A 14838-nucleotide genomic window follows, 5' to 3' on the forward strand; every position below is an offset into this window, starting at 1 on the left:
TGGGGTCATGAGAACAATCTTGAATTTCCTGTTTTACGTGCGGCTGTTGGATGAAATGGCAAGGTTTATGTTCTTTGTTCTTACAGGGTACAAGTTCTGTCCGGCATCAGATAACCCTTACCTCCATCTCTCTTAGGATTATGAAGATGACCTGAAGGTGGAAGCTGTGTAAGTATGTTTTTTCCTCTTCCTCATTGGCTTTGACAACTTAGTGTTAGAAAGACAAGCTGCTTGCACTTTTCTTCTGAGGAGGTTTGTTCTCCCGCCCAATATTTGAGATAAGCCTGTGTGTGTAAAAATACACTTAGGCTCAAATTCAGTAGCTGTCTAAACCACTAAAGAAGCTTATGGTAGGCCTATGCACCTCAGAACTGGATATTATAGTAGTTTGCAACAAGTTAGTAGGATACTTAATGGTGTAAAAAATGACATGCATACCGAAATCTTGCACTAAACATTCAAATTTATGGACTCCTAAAGTTAGCAGCCTCAGGGCCTGTCTACACTGCAGGCTGAGGTGTGTTGCTCTTCTGATAGGCATACTTACACTAGCTTTCCATGCATTATTATGGGTAAAAATTGCCAGGAAGGCATTTGATACAGGCTTCAGCACGGGCTAGCCACAAGAGTACATACCCGGGGTCCCTGCTGTGCTTGTGAAGCCTGTACTGCCACATCAGCTGTTTTTAGCAGTGCTAGTGCACGTATTGAGCTACAATTGTACCTCATCCTGCAGTGTAGACATGCCCTAATTTTGAGGTGTTAAGCAACTGAAGATCTATGAACTTCCACTGGAGCTGAATGCTCAGCACTTCTGAAAATCAAGCCCTAGATGAAAAAGGTCATCTCTTCCCTCCCCACACACATAATGCATCTTTGGCCAAATGCTCTTGTGTTCTAAAACAGTGCTTTTAGATGTGCATGCCATACCAGGATGAAGTATCAGCTTGGTTTATTGCTATGGGTTCATAGCCGTATAAAGATGACTGAAAAGGCTAATGGCTCTTACGTTCTATAAACGATAGCCCAAATTCAACACTTCTGCTTCAAGATGTCTGATTTTCCGGGACATCTCTCTAAAATCTTGCCAACATAGCCACAGCCAATGGCAATGTTGGCCTTCCTTGTGTCCCCTGCATACTCTAGCAAACACAGGCAGGGGTGGGCAATATGGCTACTATATGTCCCCCTCATATTTTGTGCTTGTTTGAGACTACTTACTGTGCTGACAAGACTTCAGTGCATCCAAAGCTGCACCTGATTCTCAAGTGGCTGCATGTGGACTTGGAGAGATGATGGTTTTTGTATTTTTGTTATTGTTATGAGAGTACAGTGTTGATCTTGAATAAGAGCCACTGTGGGACATTGCCCCACTAGTGTAACTTAACTGTGCTATTTTTGGCTGCTTATGAACGCTTACATAGGGAAAACATTCTTTGCCTGGGCTGAGCAGTGTTTTTGGGAATTAAACCCCTGGCTCCAGCTGTCATGCCACATGCCATTGATGGCAGTAGAATTAACTTGGGCCAATCCTTAAGAAATCCCTAAGTCAGTCATCAGAGTGGAGGAGTTGTTAATTGACCTCCAGCTCAAAGATCAGAGATTGCAAGATCCAGATCAGCTCACCGTACTAGAGTTTTATAGTGTATAACTAGTGCTATGTTCTTCCAGGGGTTCCTGTCAGCCCCTTGCCCTGAGAATTCCACACAGGCATACTTTCCATGGGGCCACTAGGTGCTATTTTCTTCATCCACTGGAGAGTTGCTAGATCATGTGATGTGTGAAGCTTCCTCCCTCCCTTGAGGTTGAGCATGTGGCTTTGATAGTGCGGTCTTGAGCAAGTGTCTGGTCTGGGGAGTTGGACTCCTCTCCTCACCCCAGCCAGAGTATTGTGCTCCCACTAAACTGCCAGGCTCAAAATGAGATCAGAATTCTCCCTGTAAGAGTTGTAGTCTGGAATAATCACAAATAAAGCTGGATCTCCCCCTCAAGTGTGACCGTCTCAGGGCTAAGGTTCAGAAATGCTTCTACTTTTCTGTAATGGAATATGCCATAAATTCATCAAGTTGAAAAGTACTGAATGTAATTTTAATTGGCACAAACTCAGTGGCCTTTAATTCAGTGCTGCATATTATCCTTCTCTAAATTATTTCTCATAAATTGGGTGCAGGTCTGCGGTGCGGAGGGTAGCAAGGAATGCTTTGATATATTGGGAATGAGGGAAAAAGGGAAGAGCAGGGATAGTGAAGTACAGTTTCTATAGATGTTTGATTCTATCATGAAAGTCTCAAGGTTGTCACTAACCTTAGATCTGTCCCAATCCATCTAAGTGGATTTGTTTCTTGACTTTAGCAAAGCTTTTGACACGGTCTCCCACAGCATTCTTGTCAGCAAGTTAAGGAAGTATGGGCTGGATGAATGCACTATAAGGTGGGTAGAAAGCTGGCTAGATTGTCGGGCTCAACGGGTAGTGATCAATGGCTCCATGTCTAGTTGGCAGCCGGTGTCAAGTGGAGTGCCCCAGGGGTCGGTCCTGGGGCCCGTTTTGTTCAATATCTTCATAAATGATCTGGAGGATGGTGTGGATTGCACTCTCAGCAAATTTGCGGATGATACTAAACTGGGAGGAGTGGTAGATACGCTGGAGGGGAGGGATAGGATACAGAAGGACCTAGACAAATTGGAGGATTGGGCCAAAAGAAATCTAATGAGGTTCAATAAGGATAAGTGCAGGGTCCTGCACTTAGGATGGAAGAATCCAATGCACCGCTACAGACTAGGGACCGAATGGCTCGGCAGCAGTTCTGCGGAAAAGGACCTAGGGGTGACAGTGGACGAGAAGCTGGATATGAGTCAGCAGTGTGCCCTTGTTGCCAAGAAGGCCAATGGCATTTTGGGATGTATAAGTAGGGGCATAGCGAGCAGATCGAGGGACGTGATCGTTCCCCTCTATTCGACACTGGTGAGGCCTCATCTGGAGTACTGTGTCCAGTTTTGGGCCCCACACTACAAGAAGGATGTGGATAAATTGGAAAGAGTACAGCGAAGGGCAACAAAAATGATTAGGGGTCTAGAGCACATGACTTATGAGGAGAGGCTGAGGGAGCTGGGATTGTTTAGTCTGCATAAGAGAAGAATGAGGGGGGATTTGATAGCTGCTTTCAACTACCTGAAAGGGGGTTTCAAAGAGGATGGCTCTAGACTGTTCTCAATGGTAGCAGATGACAGAACGAGGAGTAATGGTCTCAAGTTGCAATGGGGGAGGTTTAGATTGGATATTAGGAAAAACTTTTTCACTAAGAGGGTGGTGAAACACTGGAATGCGTTACCTAGGGAGGTGGTAGAATCTCCTTCCTTAGAGGTTTTTAAGGTCAGGCTTGACAAAGCCCTGGCTAGGATGATTTAACTGGGACTTGGTCCTGCTTTGAGCAGGGGGTTGGACTAGATGACCTTCTGGGGTCCCTTCCAACCCTGATATTCTATGATTCTATGATTCTAAGTGAAGGACAGAATCTGGTCTTTTCCTAGAGGCTTGTACAATAGAGTAGTCTCCCTAAAGGGACAGCAGCTTACATCACCTATGTCTGTCTCTTTTTTTACCTGCTCTTTGTAACAAAGTGATCCCTAATATGACTGAGATCTGAGAAATAATTTCTCCTTGTGATTTGTTCTTTGCATTTGATAGCATGGGTCATGTACCCCCACTTTCCCATGTATATCAGTTTCTCTTGTTTGACTGTCCTTCAGGCCACATGAGTTTAAAACCTTTTCAATTATTTAAAAGAAACAACAACACAACACCACAGAATTGGCAAGAAGATTTAGGGGCAGGTGTGATACTTGAAACCACTACTTAAATCACTCTTTGAAACTGACTAGACTGCATCCCTTCAAGGGTAGGATGTTCACAGTGGTCAAACTTCAGTGGAAAAATGTGACTAGTTTGTCTGGTGTCAAAGCACAATTCTGGCTTATGCTTTTTCAATAGCTTCATCCTATAAACTGGTCCATTTCATAGCTTTTGGCTATTGTATAAATGAAATTGTTCCCCACTTGGAAGGAACAGGGAGGAGAGACATAAAGTCAAGAGTACAATCAGGCCTGGTTTAACAGGAATAAGAACAACTGTGTGACTAGATATAGGAAAAGTGGGGATATGGACAAGTTCTGATTAGGCTGGTCTCCAGCGTAACTAGGCAATCTGGAGCCATTACTGAACTGTCTCAATGACTTAAACAAGTTTTAATAAACCATTCAAGTAGTATCGTCTAAGGTGCTTGCAGTGTTCACAGTCTAGTTGGAAGGGCCCGCAGGGATCAGTTTTGGTTCTGGTCAATATCTTCATCAATGATTTAGATAATGGCAGAGAGTACACTAATAAAGTTTGCAGACAATACCAAGGTTGGGGGGATTGCAAGTGCTTTGGAGGATAAGATTAATATACAAAAGGAGCTGGACACACTGGAGAAATGGTCTGAAGTAAATAGGGTGAAATTCAATAAGGACAAATGCAAAGTATTCCACTTAGGAAGAAATGATCAGTTGCACACAAAATGGGAAATGACTGCCTAGAAAGGAATACTGGGGTCATAGTGGATCACAAGCTAAATATGAGTCAACAGTGTAACCCCCCCCCCACCCCGCAAAAAAACATTCTGGGATGTATTAGCGGGAGTGTTGTAAGCAAAATACAAAAAGTAATTCTTCCACTCTACTCTGCACTGATAAGGCCTCAACTGGAATATTGTGCCCATTACTGGACACCACATTTCAGGAGAGATGTGGACAAATTGGATAAAGTCCAGGGAAGAGCAACAAATATATGATTAAAGGTCTTGAAAAAAAGACCTATGAGGGAAGATTGAAATAAAGTGTTTAGTCTGGAGAAGAGAAGACTGAGAGGGGATGTGATAACAGTTTTCAAGTACATAAAAGGTTGTTACAAGGAGGAGAGAGAGAGAAATTGTTCTCATTAAGCCCTGTGGATAGGACAAGAAGCAGTGGGCTTAAATTGCAGAAAGAGAGGTTTAGATTTTCTTCCCTTCTTGGATTGTAGAAAGGAGTCATTTATAATTATAAACAAGCAGTTCCAAATTAATGTTTTCAGTAGTTAGGCATTTTGTACACCCTTTTTGTTTTTTATAATCTTACAAGCTTAGGAATCTTCCTATCAATTAATTTCTCTCCAATTTGTCAAGCACTTTTCCTCATCCAGTTTTGAATGGAACTGAAATTAGTATAAAACGCCTTTTCATGTCAAAACACATTTTTGTGTTATCACCAACCTCACTGATGTCTGCACAGCTCTGGAAATGATGTTTATTGAGGGAACTGCTGAACAAGGCAGCCTCATTTTTAAAGTTCTCAGAAATAATGGACTTTAAAATAATTCGAGACCATTCCCTATTGTATTACAACAGTTCTAGGTCTATAAATTGACCATATTTAAAATGCATTTGATAGTGCTCCTTTTTGAGCATCAAGGGGAAAACTTCTTGTAGAATGTCTTGCACCTACCCAATAAATCATAGCTGTGAGGAACAATAGTGTGTATAATGTCTTGCAAACCTGTCTTCTTGATCATGGTGTAACACTGAAGGGAATTTATTTATCATTGTAACTTCTTTCTTCAGCTGTTAGGTCCGAGTCATTCTTAAGAGAAATCAAAGTTCAACAGATATTTAAAGAGTAACGCTGAAACAGGTGTAAGTACCTCCTGTGTAACTGATGTGAATTACTCGGGAGTCGATTCTGCAATGCCATTCCCCTTTCTGAAGCTGGGTCTATAGTAGGGATATAAAAGGTCAAACGGTTAACCGGTAAGCATTAGGCTTACCATTAACTGGACTTTAACCATTAACCCCAGTGGCCGCACTGGGCCATTGAGCCAGAGCAGCCCCATCCCCGTCAGGCTGGCCGGGCCAGAGCGGCTCCTGACCCCAGTCAGCCAGCGGCACCCTGACCGCAGCAGACCAGGTGGGCTGGAGCAGCCCCAACTCCGGCTGCACCAGGCTGGAGCAGCCCCATCTGCGGCGGGCAGGCAGGACCGTGGCCCCAGCAGCCTGCCGAGCCGGCAGGACCTGGGCCAGGCAGGCTGGAGCAGCCCCGGCCACACCAGGCCGGTGGGACCCCAGCCCTGCCCACTCTGCATCAGCCCACCGGAATGACCTCGGTTAAATGTTAAATGATATAATTTTAATCGTTTAACCGGTTAACTTTTTAACCAATATTTACATCCCTAGTCTATATCTTTATGCTATGCAAAGTCCATAAAGTCATCTTAATTCAGTGCTTGCCCACTAAGACAGCAGTTCTCAAACTGAGGTCCGCGAGGGTACTCCAGGGGGTCTGAAAGTCATGTCTGGCTCCAGGGGGTCCGTAAGTCATGTCTGGGGCTGCCAGCCCCACTGATCAACTTCTCCCCCTCCCTCCCAGCGCCTCCTGCATGCTGCGGAACAGATATACAGCAGTGTGCAGGAGGTGCTGGGAGGGAGGGCGAGGAGCAGGGACTGGGAGTGCTCGGTGGAGGGGGTGGGAAGAGGAGGGGCAGGGATGGTGTTGGGGCCTTGGGGGAAGGGGTGGAGGGGGGGCGGGGCCTGGGGCTGAGCGGGGGTTGAGCTCCCCTGTGGAAAATTAGAAGCCGGCTTGGAGTCTGCTAAAATTTTATAATCAAAATGGGGGTTTTGGGGTTGCTAAAGTTTGAGAACCGCTGCTCTAGGAGTTACAATGAGATCTTGTCTCTGGTCAGCTGCTTAAAGTAGATCAGGGTTCATGGAACTGGTAATGGGCCACAGGAACAAAAAAACACTAGATCACTAGTTTTAGTCACACCAAAGTAGCTGGATTCAAAGCCATTATAATTTAATGGTGGTTAATGGCCTGTATGTAAGAAAATGGTCTCAGTCTGGGTCCCAGTGAACAAATGTCAACATCAGAATACTACCTCCCTAATTGGAAGACTTGCCAGAGGAGCCCAGGATTAAAAAAGCATGAAGACTTGGCTAATTTCTTCTCGGTGGGGCACATTCAGGTTGGGCTTGAGCAGTGTGGTGAAATCCTGCACTGACACTGCACCAGTTGCATCTATTTGGAAGTCTTTGCTCATCCACAGCTTCTAGGGCTGGTAATCAGACACCTTCCACAAGTACTAAATTTGCACATCTTAAAGAATCCGTTTCAAGACTTAAAAGGGCAGATCTGCTAGGGATAAGTTTGAGCAAGCCTAGCAGAATGACTCAAGTGTCTTAAGCCATCTGCATCTCGGCAACAGGAAAGCCGGTAGAGCATTGGAAACCTGACGGTCAGAGAACTTCTTTTCTTGTGAGCTTTTGTTAGATTAAGGGACTCCAGTGTTTGCTCTGGGACTTTCCATTATTACATCATTGTGGGTAACTTCCCCACAGCTCTGCTGGAATTCTCTTCCTCTGACTCATGGGTCTGTTCCATTCCCTTGGCCATCTGGCAGAGGATCTCTAGGAGATTCTCATTCTTCATTCTCCAGCTACATCAGGAGTGAAAGGTTTATGCATTTTTGAAAAGCATAGTAGGTGTTTTTTTGGTAGGTGAAACATAACAGTAAATTTGCCCTTGCATGTCCTATTTTTGTGTTCATAAATATTAAACAAATATTGTTTCAGGTGGAAAATATCAAGGCTTACATGAGCACAAGGGGCCATTTGGTTGTCAGTATCCTGACTGTACCAGCTGTGTGCGTGTGATGGCTTTTTCATGTGATAGATGCTCCTTATTTTTCTGAAGCTATGGCAGACGATAGAAGGCTGTAAACTGATCTTCACCATGTTTTGTTGTTTCCAGTTTGATTTTACAGGCGCAAAGCAAAAAAGTACCCCCCCCCTTTTTTATGGTGTATGAAAACTGCCTGGCTTTCCTATTTTTTAAAACAAATTGTGCTTGCTTTTTATCCTTACTTGCTGCAGAAATGTCCTGATATGTAGATTCAACATCCCCTTTACTCCTGAACCGAGGGAGAGCTGCAGCTTGGGTTTAACGTACTATGAGGTCACCTTGCCAGTCCTCCGTGCATTGCTCAAATATTCCAGGAAAATATCAGAGTTGTGACCTAATACTGTAGCACAGATACTTTACCTTCTGCTTTCTGGCCCACACATGTTTTCAGTGATAGCTTTATGAGCTCTGGCTGTCTGTAAACATAAATGCACATATGCTGTTGGTGATAACACAAAAAATTAATATATGTGAAATAACTCAGCAGTATTTCAAATGGGCCAGTATTAGGCAGAAGAAACAAACCAGAAGACCCTTTTTACACCATAAAAAGACAGCATAGGGCACGCATTTCCTACACATGTAAACTCTCGTAATGCAACTCTTAAATCAAGAGTATAAGTTAGGAAATCTTGGCTGTAGGAAATATCAAGGGATTTACTTTTAGTAGCTTTACAAGGAGTTACTTAACCAGAGAACAACTCAGTTCAAGTGTTTATAGAAGAAAGTAGCCTTAAAGATTATAGGTCTTGTTTTCTGCTCAGATACACCAAAATTAATAAGAATTGCACTGGTGTAGGAGACGGTATAACTGAACCCAATCTAGAGACCAGTCTGTTTCTTCCAGACAGAGTCAGCAGCCAGTCTCCAGCAGCGAAAAGTGACTTTTGTCACTCGGCTCTATGCTACTTCTAAAGTGAGTTCTGTCAGTTTGTGGGCACTTAGCTGGCACTTTGTTAGATTAAAGCATGCTGCCTGAGATGGTGCAGACACACTTGGCTAAATCCTAAAATGTAAACAATACAGTAGTTTGGAGTGGAGGGGAACAAGCTTGCTGCTCTCTCTCCCCTGCAATGAATTATTTTTTTAGCTAAACAGGCCTTGCTTGTAAATGTCAGATGCTTGAGTGCTGTTTTACAGGTCTGAGTTGAAGTAGAGTGTGTGTGGTGGTGGGGAGAAATCCCACTGAAGTAGGATCAGAGTGGGAGGAAAAGCACTTTTAAATCTAAGTCTGCTTTATTAAATGAAACTAATGTCTTATGAAGGTGGTATTTCCTCCTTCCTCCCAGCTGTCCACAATGGCCCTATTAAAATCACCTCTATTTGTGATAACACATAGACACCTTTGCTTTATTTTGTGGTATCCTGAGTTGGTTCTCTTTGCGTAATGGGATGAGCAGCTCTCTGGGGTAGGAAGAAATTGCAGAATCCATAGGTTCCTATCATTCTGCCTCTGCACATTCTCCCAAGTCCCCTGCTTCAGAACAGACTAATTCATTATGTTCTCCATTAAGTAAAGAAAACAGCTATAAAGCTTTTTCTCATGCTGAGTTCAGCTTCCTTGCTTGATGGCAGATCAACTTTCATTCCAGTTTGCAATATCAAAGACTTGACTCATGGAGTTCAGCTGCTACTGTCCTTCCAGTTTTTCCTCTTGTCATTTTTCCTTGGGTAGGACTATAAAACAAAAGACCATGCAAAAAAGAGGGTCATGAAACAGAGCTGTGAAAGGTGGAAAAACTTCTGCATACTTAGCAATTCTTGCTTGATAAATCTGGATTGACTAAGGTAGAGGGAAACAAACTATTCCATAATTTTTGACCACGTATTACAAATATATAGGGCAATGGGGCCCAACCCTATTACACAGGAGGGCCACATAAACCTAAGCACAACCTTGTGGAGGCCAAACAAATTCTACATATTTTAATAAGATTTAAAGTCCCCTGTACTGATTTATAGTTTAAGTTCAGCTTGTTTCATATGTATTAGGTTGTTTCTATGTACGGTATTGTCTATTTACAGACTTGTGTAAACTAAAATGATGTAAACATGACAACAAAGTGCTAATGAATAGACTCTTAGTATATTGTGTTGAAGCAAGCCGCAGGCCTTATGAAATGCTCTGGTGGGACGTGTATGGCCCTCGGACCATAGTTTGGGCACTGCTGGTATAAGGCATCACTTCCTCCTCCTGCTTGTGATTGTTACTTATTAGCTCTGTTGCAACTCCAGGAATTGCTCACTTGGGAAAAATTAAGAAGGAAATGATTTAATATATTTTAGCTGCCATTCAATGTAATTTGTTGCCTACAGACAGATAAGTGCTCTATGGACTGCAGTTTGAGAGTCTTTGACCTAGGGCCTTGCAGATCAGGACTGAAGTTCTGTGGCAGCTCAGAGACCTAGTCTGAATTGCAGAGTGCCTGGCTTTAGTCAATGTTGTTAATCTCTAGCTTTTGTGAACCCTAATAAGAATTTTTCTGAACTGTTTTTTGGTCTTCCCAAATCTCTTGCTGTATACTGGGGTTGTAATGGCGGAAGCAATAAAGACAAGACCTGGGCATTCTTACCCCATGTCCTGTAGACTTGCTCTGTGCCCAATCCTGTCACCAATGGAACTACACTGGTAGAAAAGCATTTTTTATTGTTTGGGGGGGGGGGCAGGGAAATTACCTGCTGTAGCTTGTGTAATCAGAAGTTTATTCACCTATTATCTCTGTGGTGGTAAAGTTAAACAGGCATTATCTTATGAGCCTTTTGAAAAAAGAACTCCTCTTCTTTCCTCTTTTTGGAGAGAGGAGAGATTGCACTGAGCATAGAGACTATAAACACATTTTTGTTTAATCAAACTATATGGGAAGCAACAGCAGGTATGGGCACATCAGCGGGTCAAGGTTGCGACTCCAAGCAAGATTGTTGCAACTTCCTTCAGAAGTCTTGTGTGCGCATTGTGTATGCGCAAGAGAGGGAAGCTAGCAGCATTTTACCTGGCTCTCCTTAAGCTAAATAAGGAACTTTATGCATATTAATCTGTCAGAAGATACCAATAAACAAAATGGGAGGGAGTACATTATTCTGCAATAGAATAAAAAGATAACATTGAATATACATCAAATTACTGTGTGGGAGGCAGATTATTGTCTCTCTCCTTTACAATGGAGAAGGCCTCATATCGATATCCTGAAGAATTTGTCTGATACTCAAGGTAATCATCTGACACTGGTGGCATTACTGATGCACCAGATTTGCCTGCATAATATTTGCAGAGTATAAAAGGTTTTTATGGTCCCATTGTCAAATTGTACTGATAGTCCCAGGTTGATATAGGGGATAACTTCTGTTTTTTATCGTTACCCTGATTCTCCCTGAATAACTTTAATCGGACTCGGTATGGTGAATTCTGGCCTATAGCCATTGGCATGATCTGTAGTATAGTTTTTTCTTTTTTCTTTTGGTTAAAATCCTCAAGAGAATGCAGAAAGGAAAATATTTAACACAAAAAGTGTTAATCAAAACATTAAGAACATTCAACTGCATAAGCTTACTGTTTTTTTGGTTTTATTTTTTTAAATCAACCACTTTGCTTGCAACTTCAATAAAAGCCAGTAGCCTCTAGTGTGTCAATTGTGTAGCTGAGAAACACACTGTATTGCTGTTCTCTTCAGTATAAACAAAGATTAAAATACATTCAGTTGCAGCATGTCTAAACTTTTGGTCTTTTCCTTGGTTACTTAGCAATGTACTCTTCTTTGCAAGAAAAAAGATTCTATTAGAAAACTTTCAATAAGCAGTTTTACTAACACGCTACCTAAATATCCTTTCCTCCACCCCAGAAAAAAGACTGCAACCAAAGAGCTGTGCAGCTAAGAATGTTTGGAATAGAAGGAGATTTTTTTAGAAGCATTTGTAATTGTGATGGTGCAGTCTTCTCTCTCTCTTTAGTCTTGAGTCTTCACTGCAATCTGCCACTTTTGCTTTCTTACATCGGTTGGGGTGGCTTGTGGGTGGTTCCTTCTTGAGACAGCTGGAACCAGAAACATTTGAGGTAGGAAGTTGGCATTGATGCTCTGGCTCCTGCTTACAGATCTGTTTGTCCAAAGCCTTTTTAAGCACACTTCTTTAAAATGAAGCTTGAAAAACCCAAATGGATTAGCAATAGTCTTTGTCACAGCTTCTTGCCAAATCTCAGTGTAACCATCTATGTTTAGAAACTCTGGCGAAAGAACATGCTGAAAGAGAAGCAGCCGCCGTTGATGCCATAGTGGAAGGATGGTCTTCTGGTTAATGGACTGCATTGGGACTCTGGGTTCAGTCTCTAGATCTGCCATTGATCAAGTTATTTATCTCCCTGTGCCTCAGTTCCCCATCTGTAAAATGGGGATAATTCTTCCTTTGCTCTCATCATTTCTTCTGTTTGTAAGCTCTTTGGGGCCAGGACTGGCTATTGTCTGTCAAATCTTTGCGCTATGGGATCTCATCCTGATCTAATTTTTGGCGCCTCTGGGAAGTACTGCAACACAAATAGAACTAGCTCAGTGCTGACTAGTATTAGAGCAGTTTGAAGTCTAGCTTAAAATGGTTCCAATCCCATATTCTTTGTTTCCTTATAACTTGGAATTAGATCATTTCCCAAGGCGTCCCTTCTTATATGGGTACTTTTTAGATAAATGACTGGTCTTTAATCACTTGCTTTATGTTTGAACCTTTGACTCTTTGTCAGTGCTTCTGTGACTCCTGCAGGTACGCTGGTTCTTATGAGTCAAAATCCTCAGGACTTCTGCCACACACTCTACTGGGTTAAGATGACCGGTGACGGGTAAAGACCATGAACGTGCACTGTAGCAATGGTTCTCAACTACTTCTTCTCTACCAGTACACCCTATCCTGTCACCCTGCTCTTTTCAGGACCTCCCTCACACTTAGCAATATGGGCATGGCAGGGTGTTTGTGAAACCCTGCTCACCCCAGCACCTGTTAGTACCTACCTGGCTGAGAGCCAATGATATATAGGCTTGGGCTGTGGCTCAATGGATCAGAGAATCAGATGCTAGAGGGGATATCAAAGGCAATGGATTTTCAGTGAATTCCTGCCCTTGTTGGTTGGCTTCAACCACATAAGCATTGTCTCCAGAGAAGATGCATGTCTTGCAAAATAGTAGGCAATAAAAAAAGTGGCAGAAAATTGGGGAAGGCAACATAGGTAATGTTGAGAGATTCCTGTACAAATATAAAGGTGTCAGTCGGTGTATATATTGAGAGCTATGCCTGGGCTCCTAGTGAGAATTGCTGGTGTAGTTCTCAAGTTCCCGAAGCTTTATGTTCTTCTGAAACACCTTTTTTCCCTCCTCCAGGGTGGCTACTTCAGGGGTGATGAAAAGCAAGGAGAAGATCAAGAAAGCGGTAAATGGTTCAGCGGAGCTCTGGCACAAATGGAAGAACAAAGCACAAGGGGCCGATTCCACTGGACCAAGGCAGCACTTTCCAAGAAAATGTTACTGTATTACTACTCCTCCGTGGAAAGTGAGCAACCTGAGCTTCCCAACACTGGGACTGCAGACTGGGGTGTGTGGAGGGGAGCAAAATATTGCAAAAAGCTTATTATTCCTCTGTTAAGGATATGGGCTTATTATGGGATATTGTTACACACAAGGAATCTAGAGCTTTCTTAGGGATGCTGGGTGGCTTATTTGCTTCACCCCTCCTTTCTGGAACTACTAGGACTTCTGAATTGTTTGCAGTTGTGTTCTCTGGAATGCGTAATATCAATGTGAAGAGAGACCTATAGTGTGTGTGGGTAAAGTAAATATTTATATAATGCATACACACGTGCGGTGAGATGCCTGTGCTGGAAATTATGAAGTGTCATGAAAGGTGGGGAAGTGGGAGGGTCCATCAGAGGAGCTTGTTCTTGTGGAATGAAAAGGTGGGAGAACCCCTGAAAGAATTCTGTGACTAGCCTCTACTGCAGCATGAGTCTTCCCCTCTTTTTATACTGAGCCATATTGCCTCTGTTGGTGGCCTCTTGCCTCTGGCTAGGATGTGTAGCATCCACAGGCTGCTGCCTGAGCAGCTGAATGTCAGAAAGGCATATAGACTGCAGCTACCAGATACTAGGCCTTAATCTTCATTAAGAGATCTGGACATTCAGTGTTGACTACACTTCTGCAGAAGAATGGCAGTGTGGGGTTTCACCACGTAAATGTGCTAACATTTCTCTGATGAGAAACCCACTTGGGATCGAATTTGGTGAATGACTGTTGCAGAACTCAAGTTTCCAGGCACTGGAGAATTGCAACCACGGGGAGCTTTGTCCTTTCAGTAAAGACTGGAACAGGATGCAGTGGAGTTTGGTTTTAGAATGTTGATTCATTTCTCTTTTGGACTGGAGCTGAGATTGCAGAGCTCTTAATAAATGAGTTTTAAAGAATTGATTGAAGATCACTTGGTTTTTCTTCCTCCAACCATCTCTGCCGTTGCTAACTGCGAAAATCTTTGGAAGTGGGGGTAAAAAGGTTACCTGCTTTGATGTCTGGGACTGGTTTCCTTTCAAAGAGAACACGAAAACATTGTATCCTTCTTCCACCAATACCAAATCCTCCTCTCTAACATTCCTTTCCTACCGTTCTTGCTACGTACTCAAAGCAATAATGGTCTGACTCTACTGTTAGTGGCAGGCATCCTGCAAGCCTAGAGCTCCAGCCAGTGGAAATGGAAATGCACTGCCAATGGGATAATCCATGTTGTATGATCTATGTCTTTAGCACGTCAGAAAATAGTTTCTGCCTCCACATGTTAAATGACAGAGAAGTGAGGAACCTAGCACATGCCAAATGTGCTAGGCAATCATGTTCTCAACAGTTAATTCTCTCATGGGTGGGAGAACCAGCTCACTGTACATATTGCATTACAAATGTGATTAAAAACTGGTCTGCCTAAAGAATTTAGGGAGCCACCCTGTCCCTTCAGAAATGGCCCATCTGACACAGACTCACCCACAAACTCCGTTCAGAAGAATACACTGAGAGCTCAAGTATTCTACTGCAAATACACATGGATGAGTAAGTGGACAGGTTTTCCAGTTAGGAATAA

At 42.9% G+C, this 14838-nt stretch overlaps 1 protein-coding gene across 1 annotated transcript in view; it reads left to right on the top strand.

Annotated features, from left to right (window-relative positions):
- Window positions 1–14176, top strand: part of GPR107 (G protein-coupled receptor 107) — a 58450-nt gene extending 44274 nt beyond the window's left edge. The window contains 2 exon segments of the mRNA XM_043499050.1: window positions 43–168; window positions 13101–14176. Of these exon segments, the coding sequence (XP_043354985.1) occupies window positions 43–168; window positions 13101–13362 (388 nt within the window). The 3' untranslated portion in view covers window positions 13363–14176.
- The last annotated feature ends 662 nt before the right edge of the window (window positions 14177–14838 follow it).

The sequence above is a fragment of the Dermochelys coriacea genome, chromosome 16, assembly GCF_009764565.3.
Source record: "Dermochelys coriacea isolate rDerCor1 chromosome 16, rDerCor1.pri.v4, whole genome shotgun sequence".
Lineage (NCBI taxonomy): Eukaryota > Metazoa > Chordata > Testudines > Dermochelyidae > Dermochelys > Dermochelys coriacea.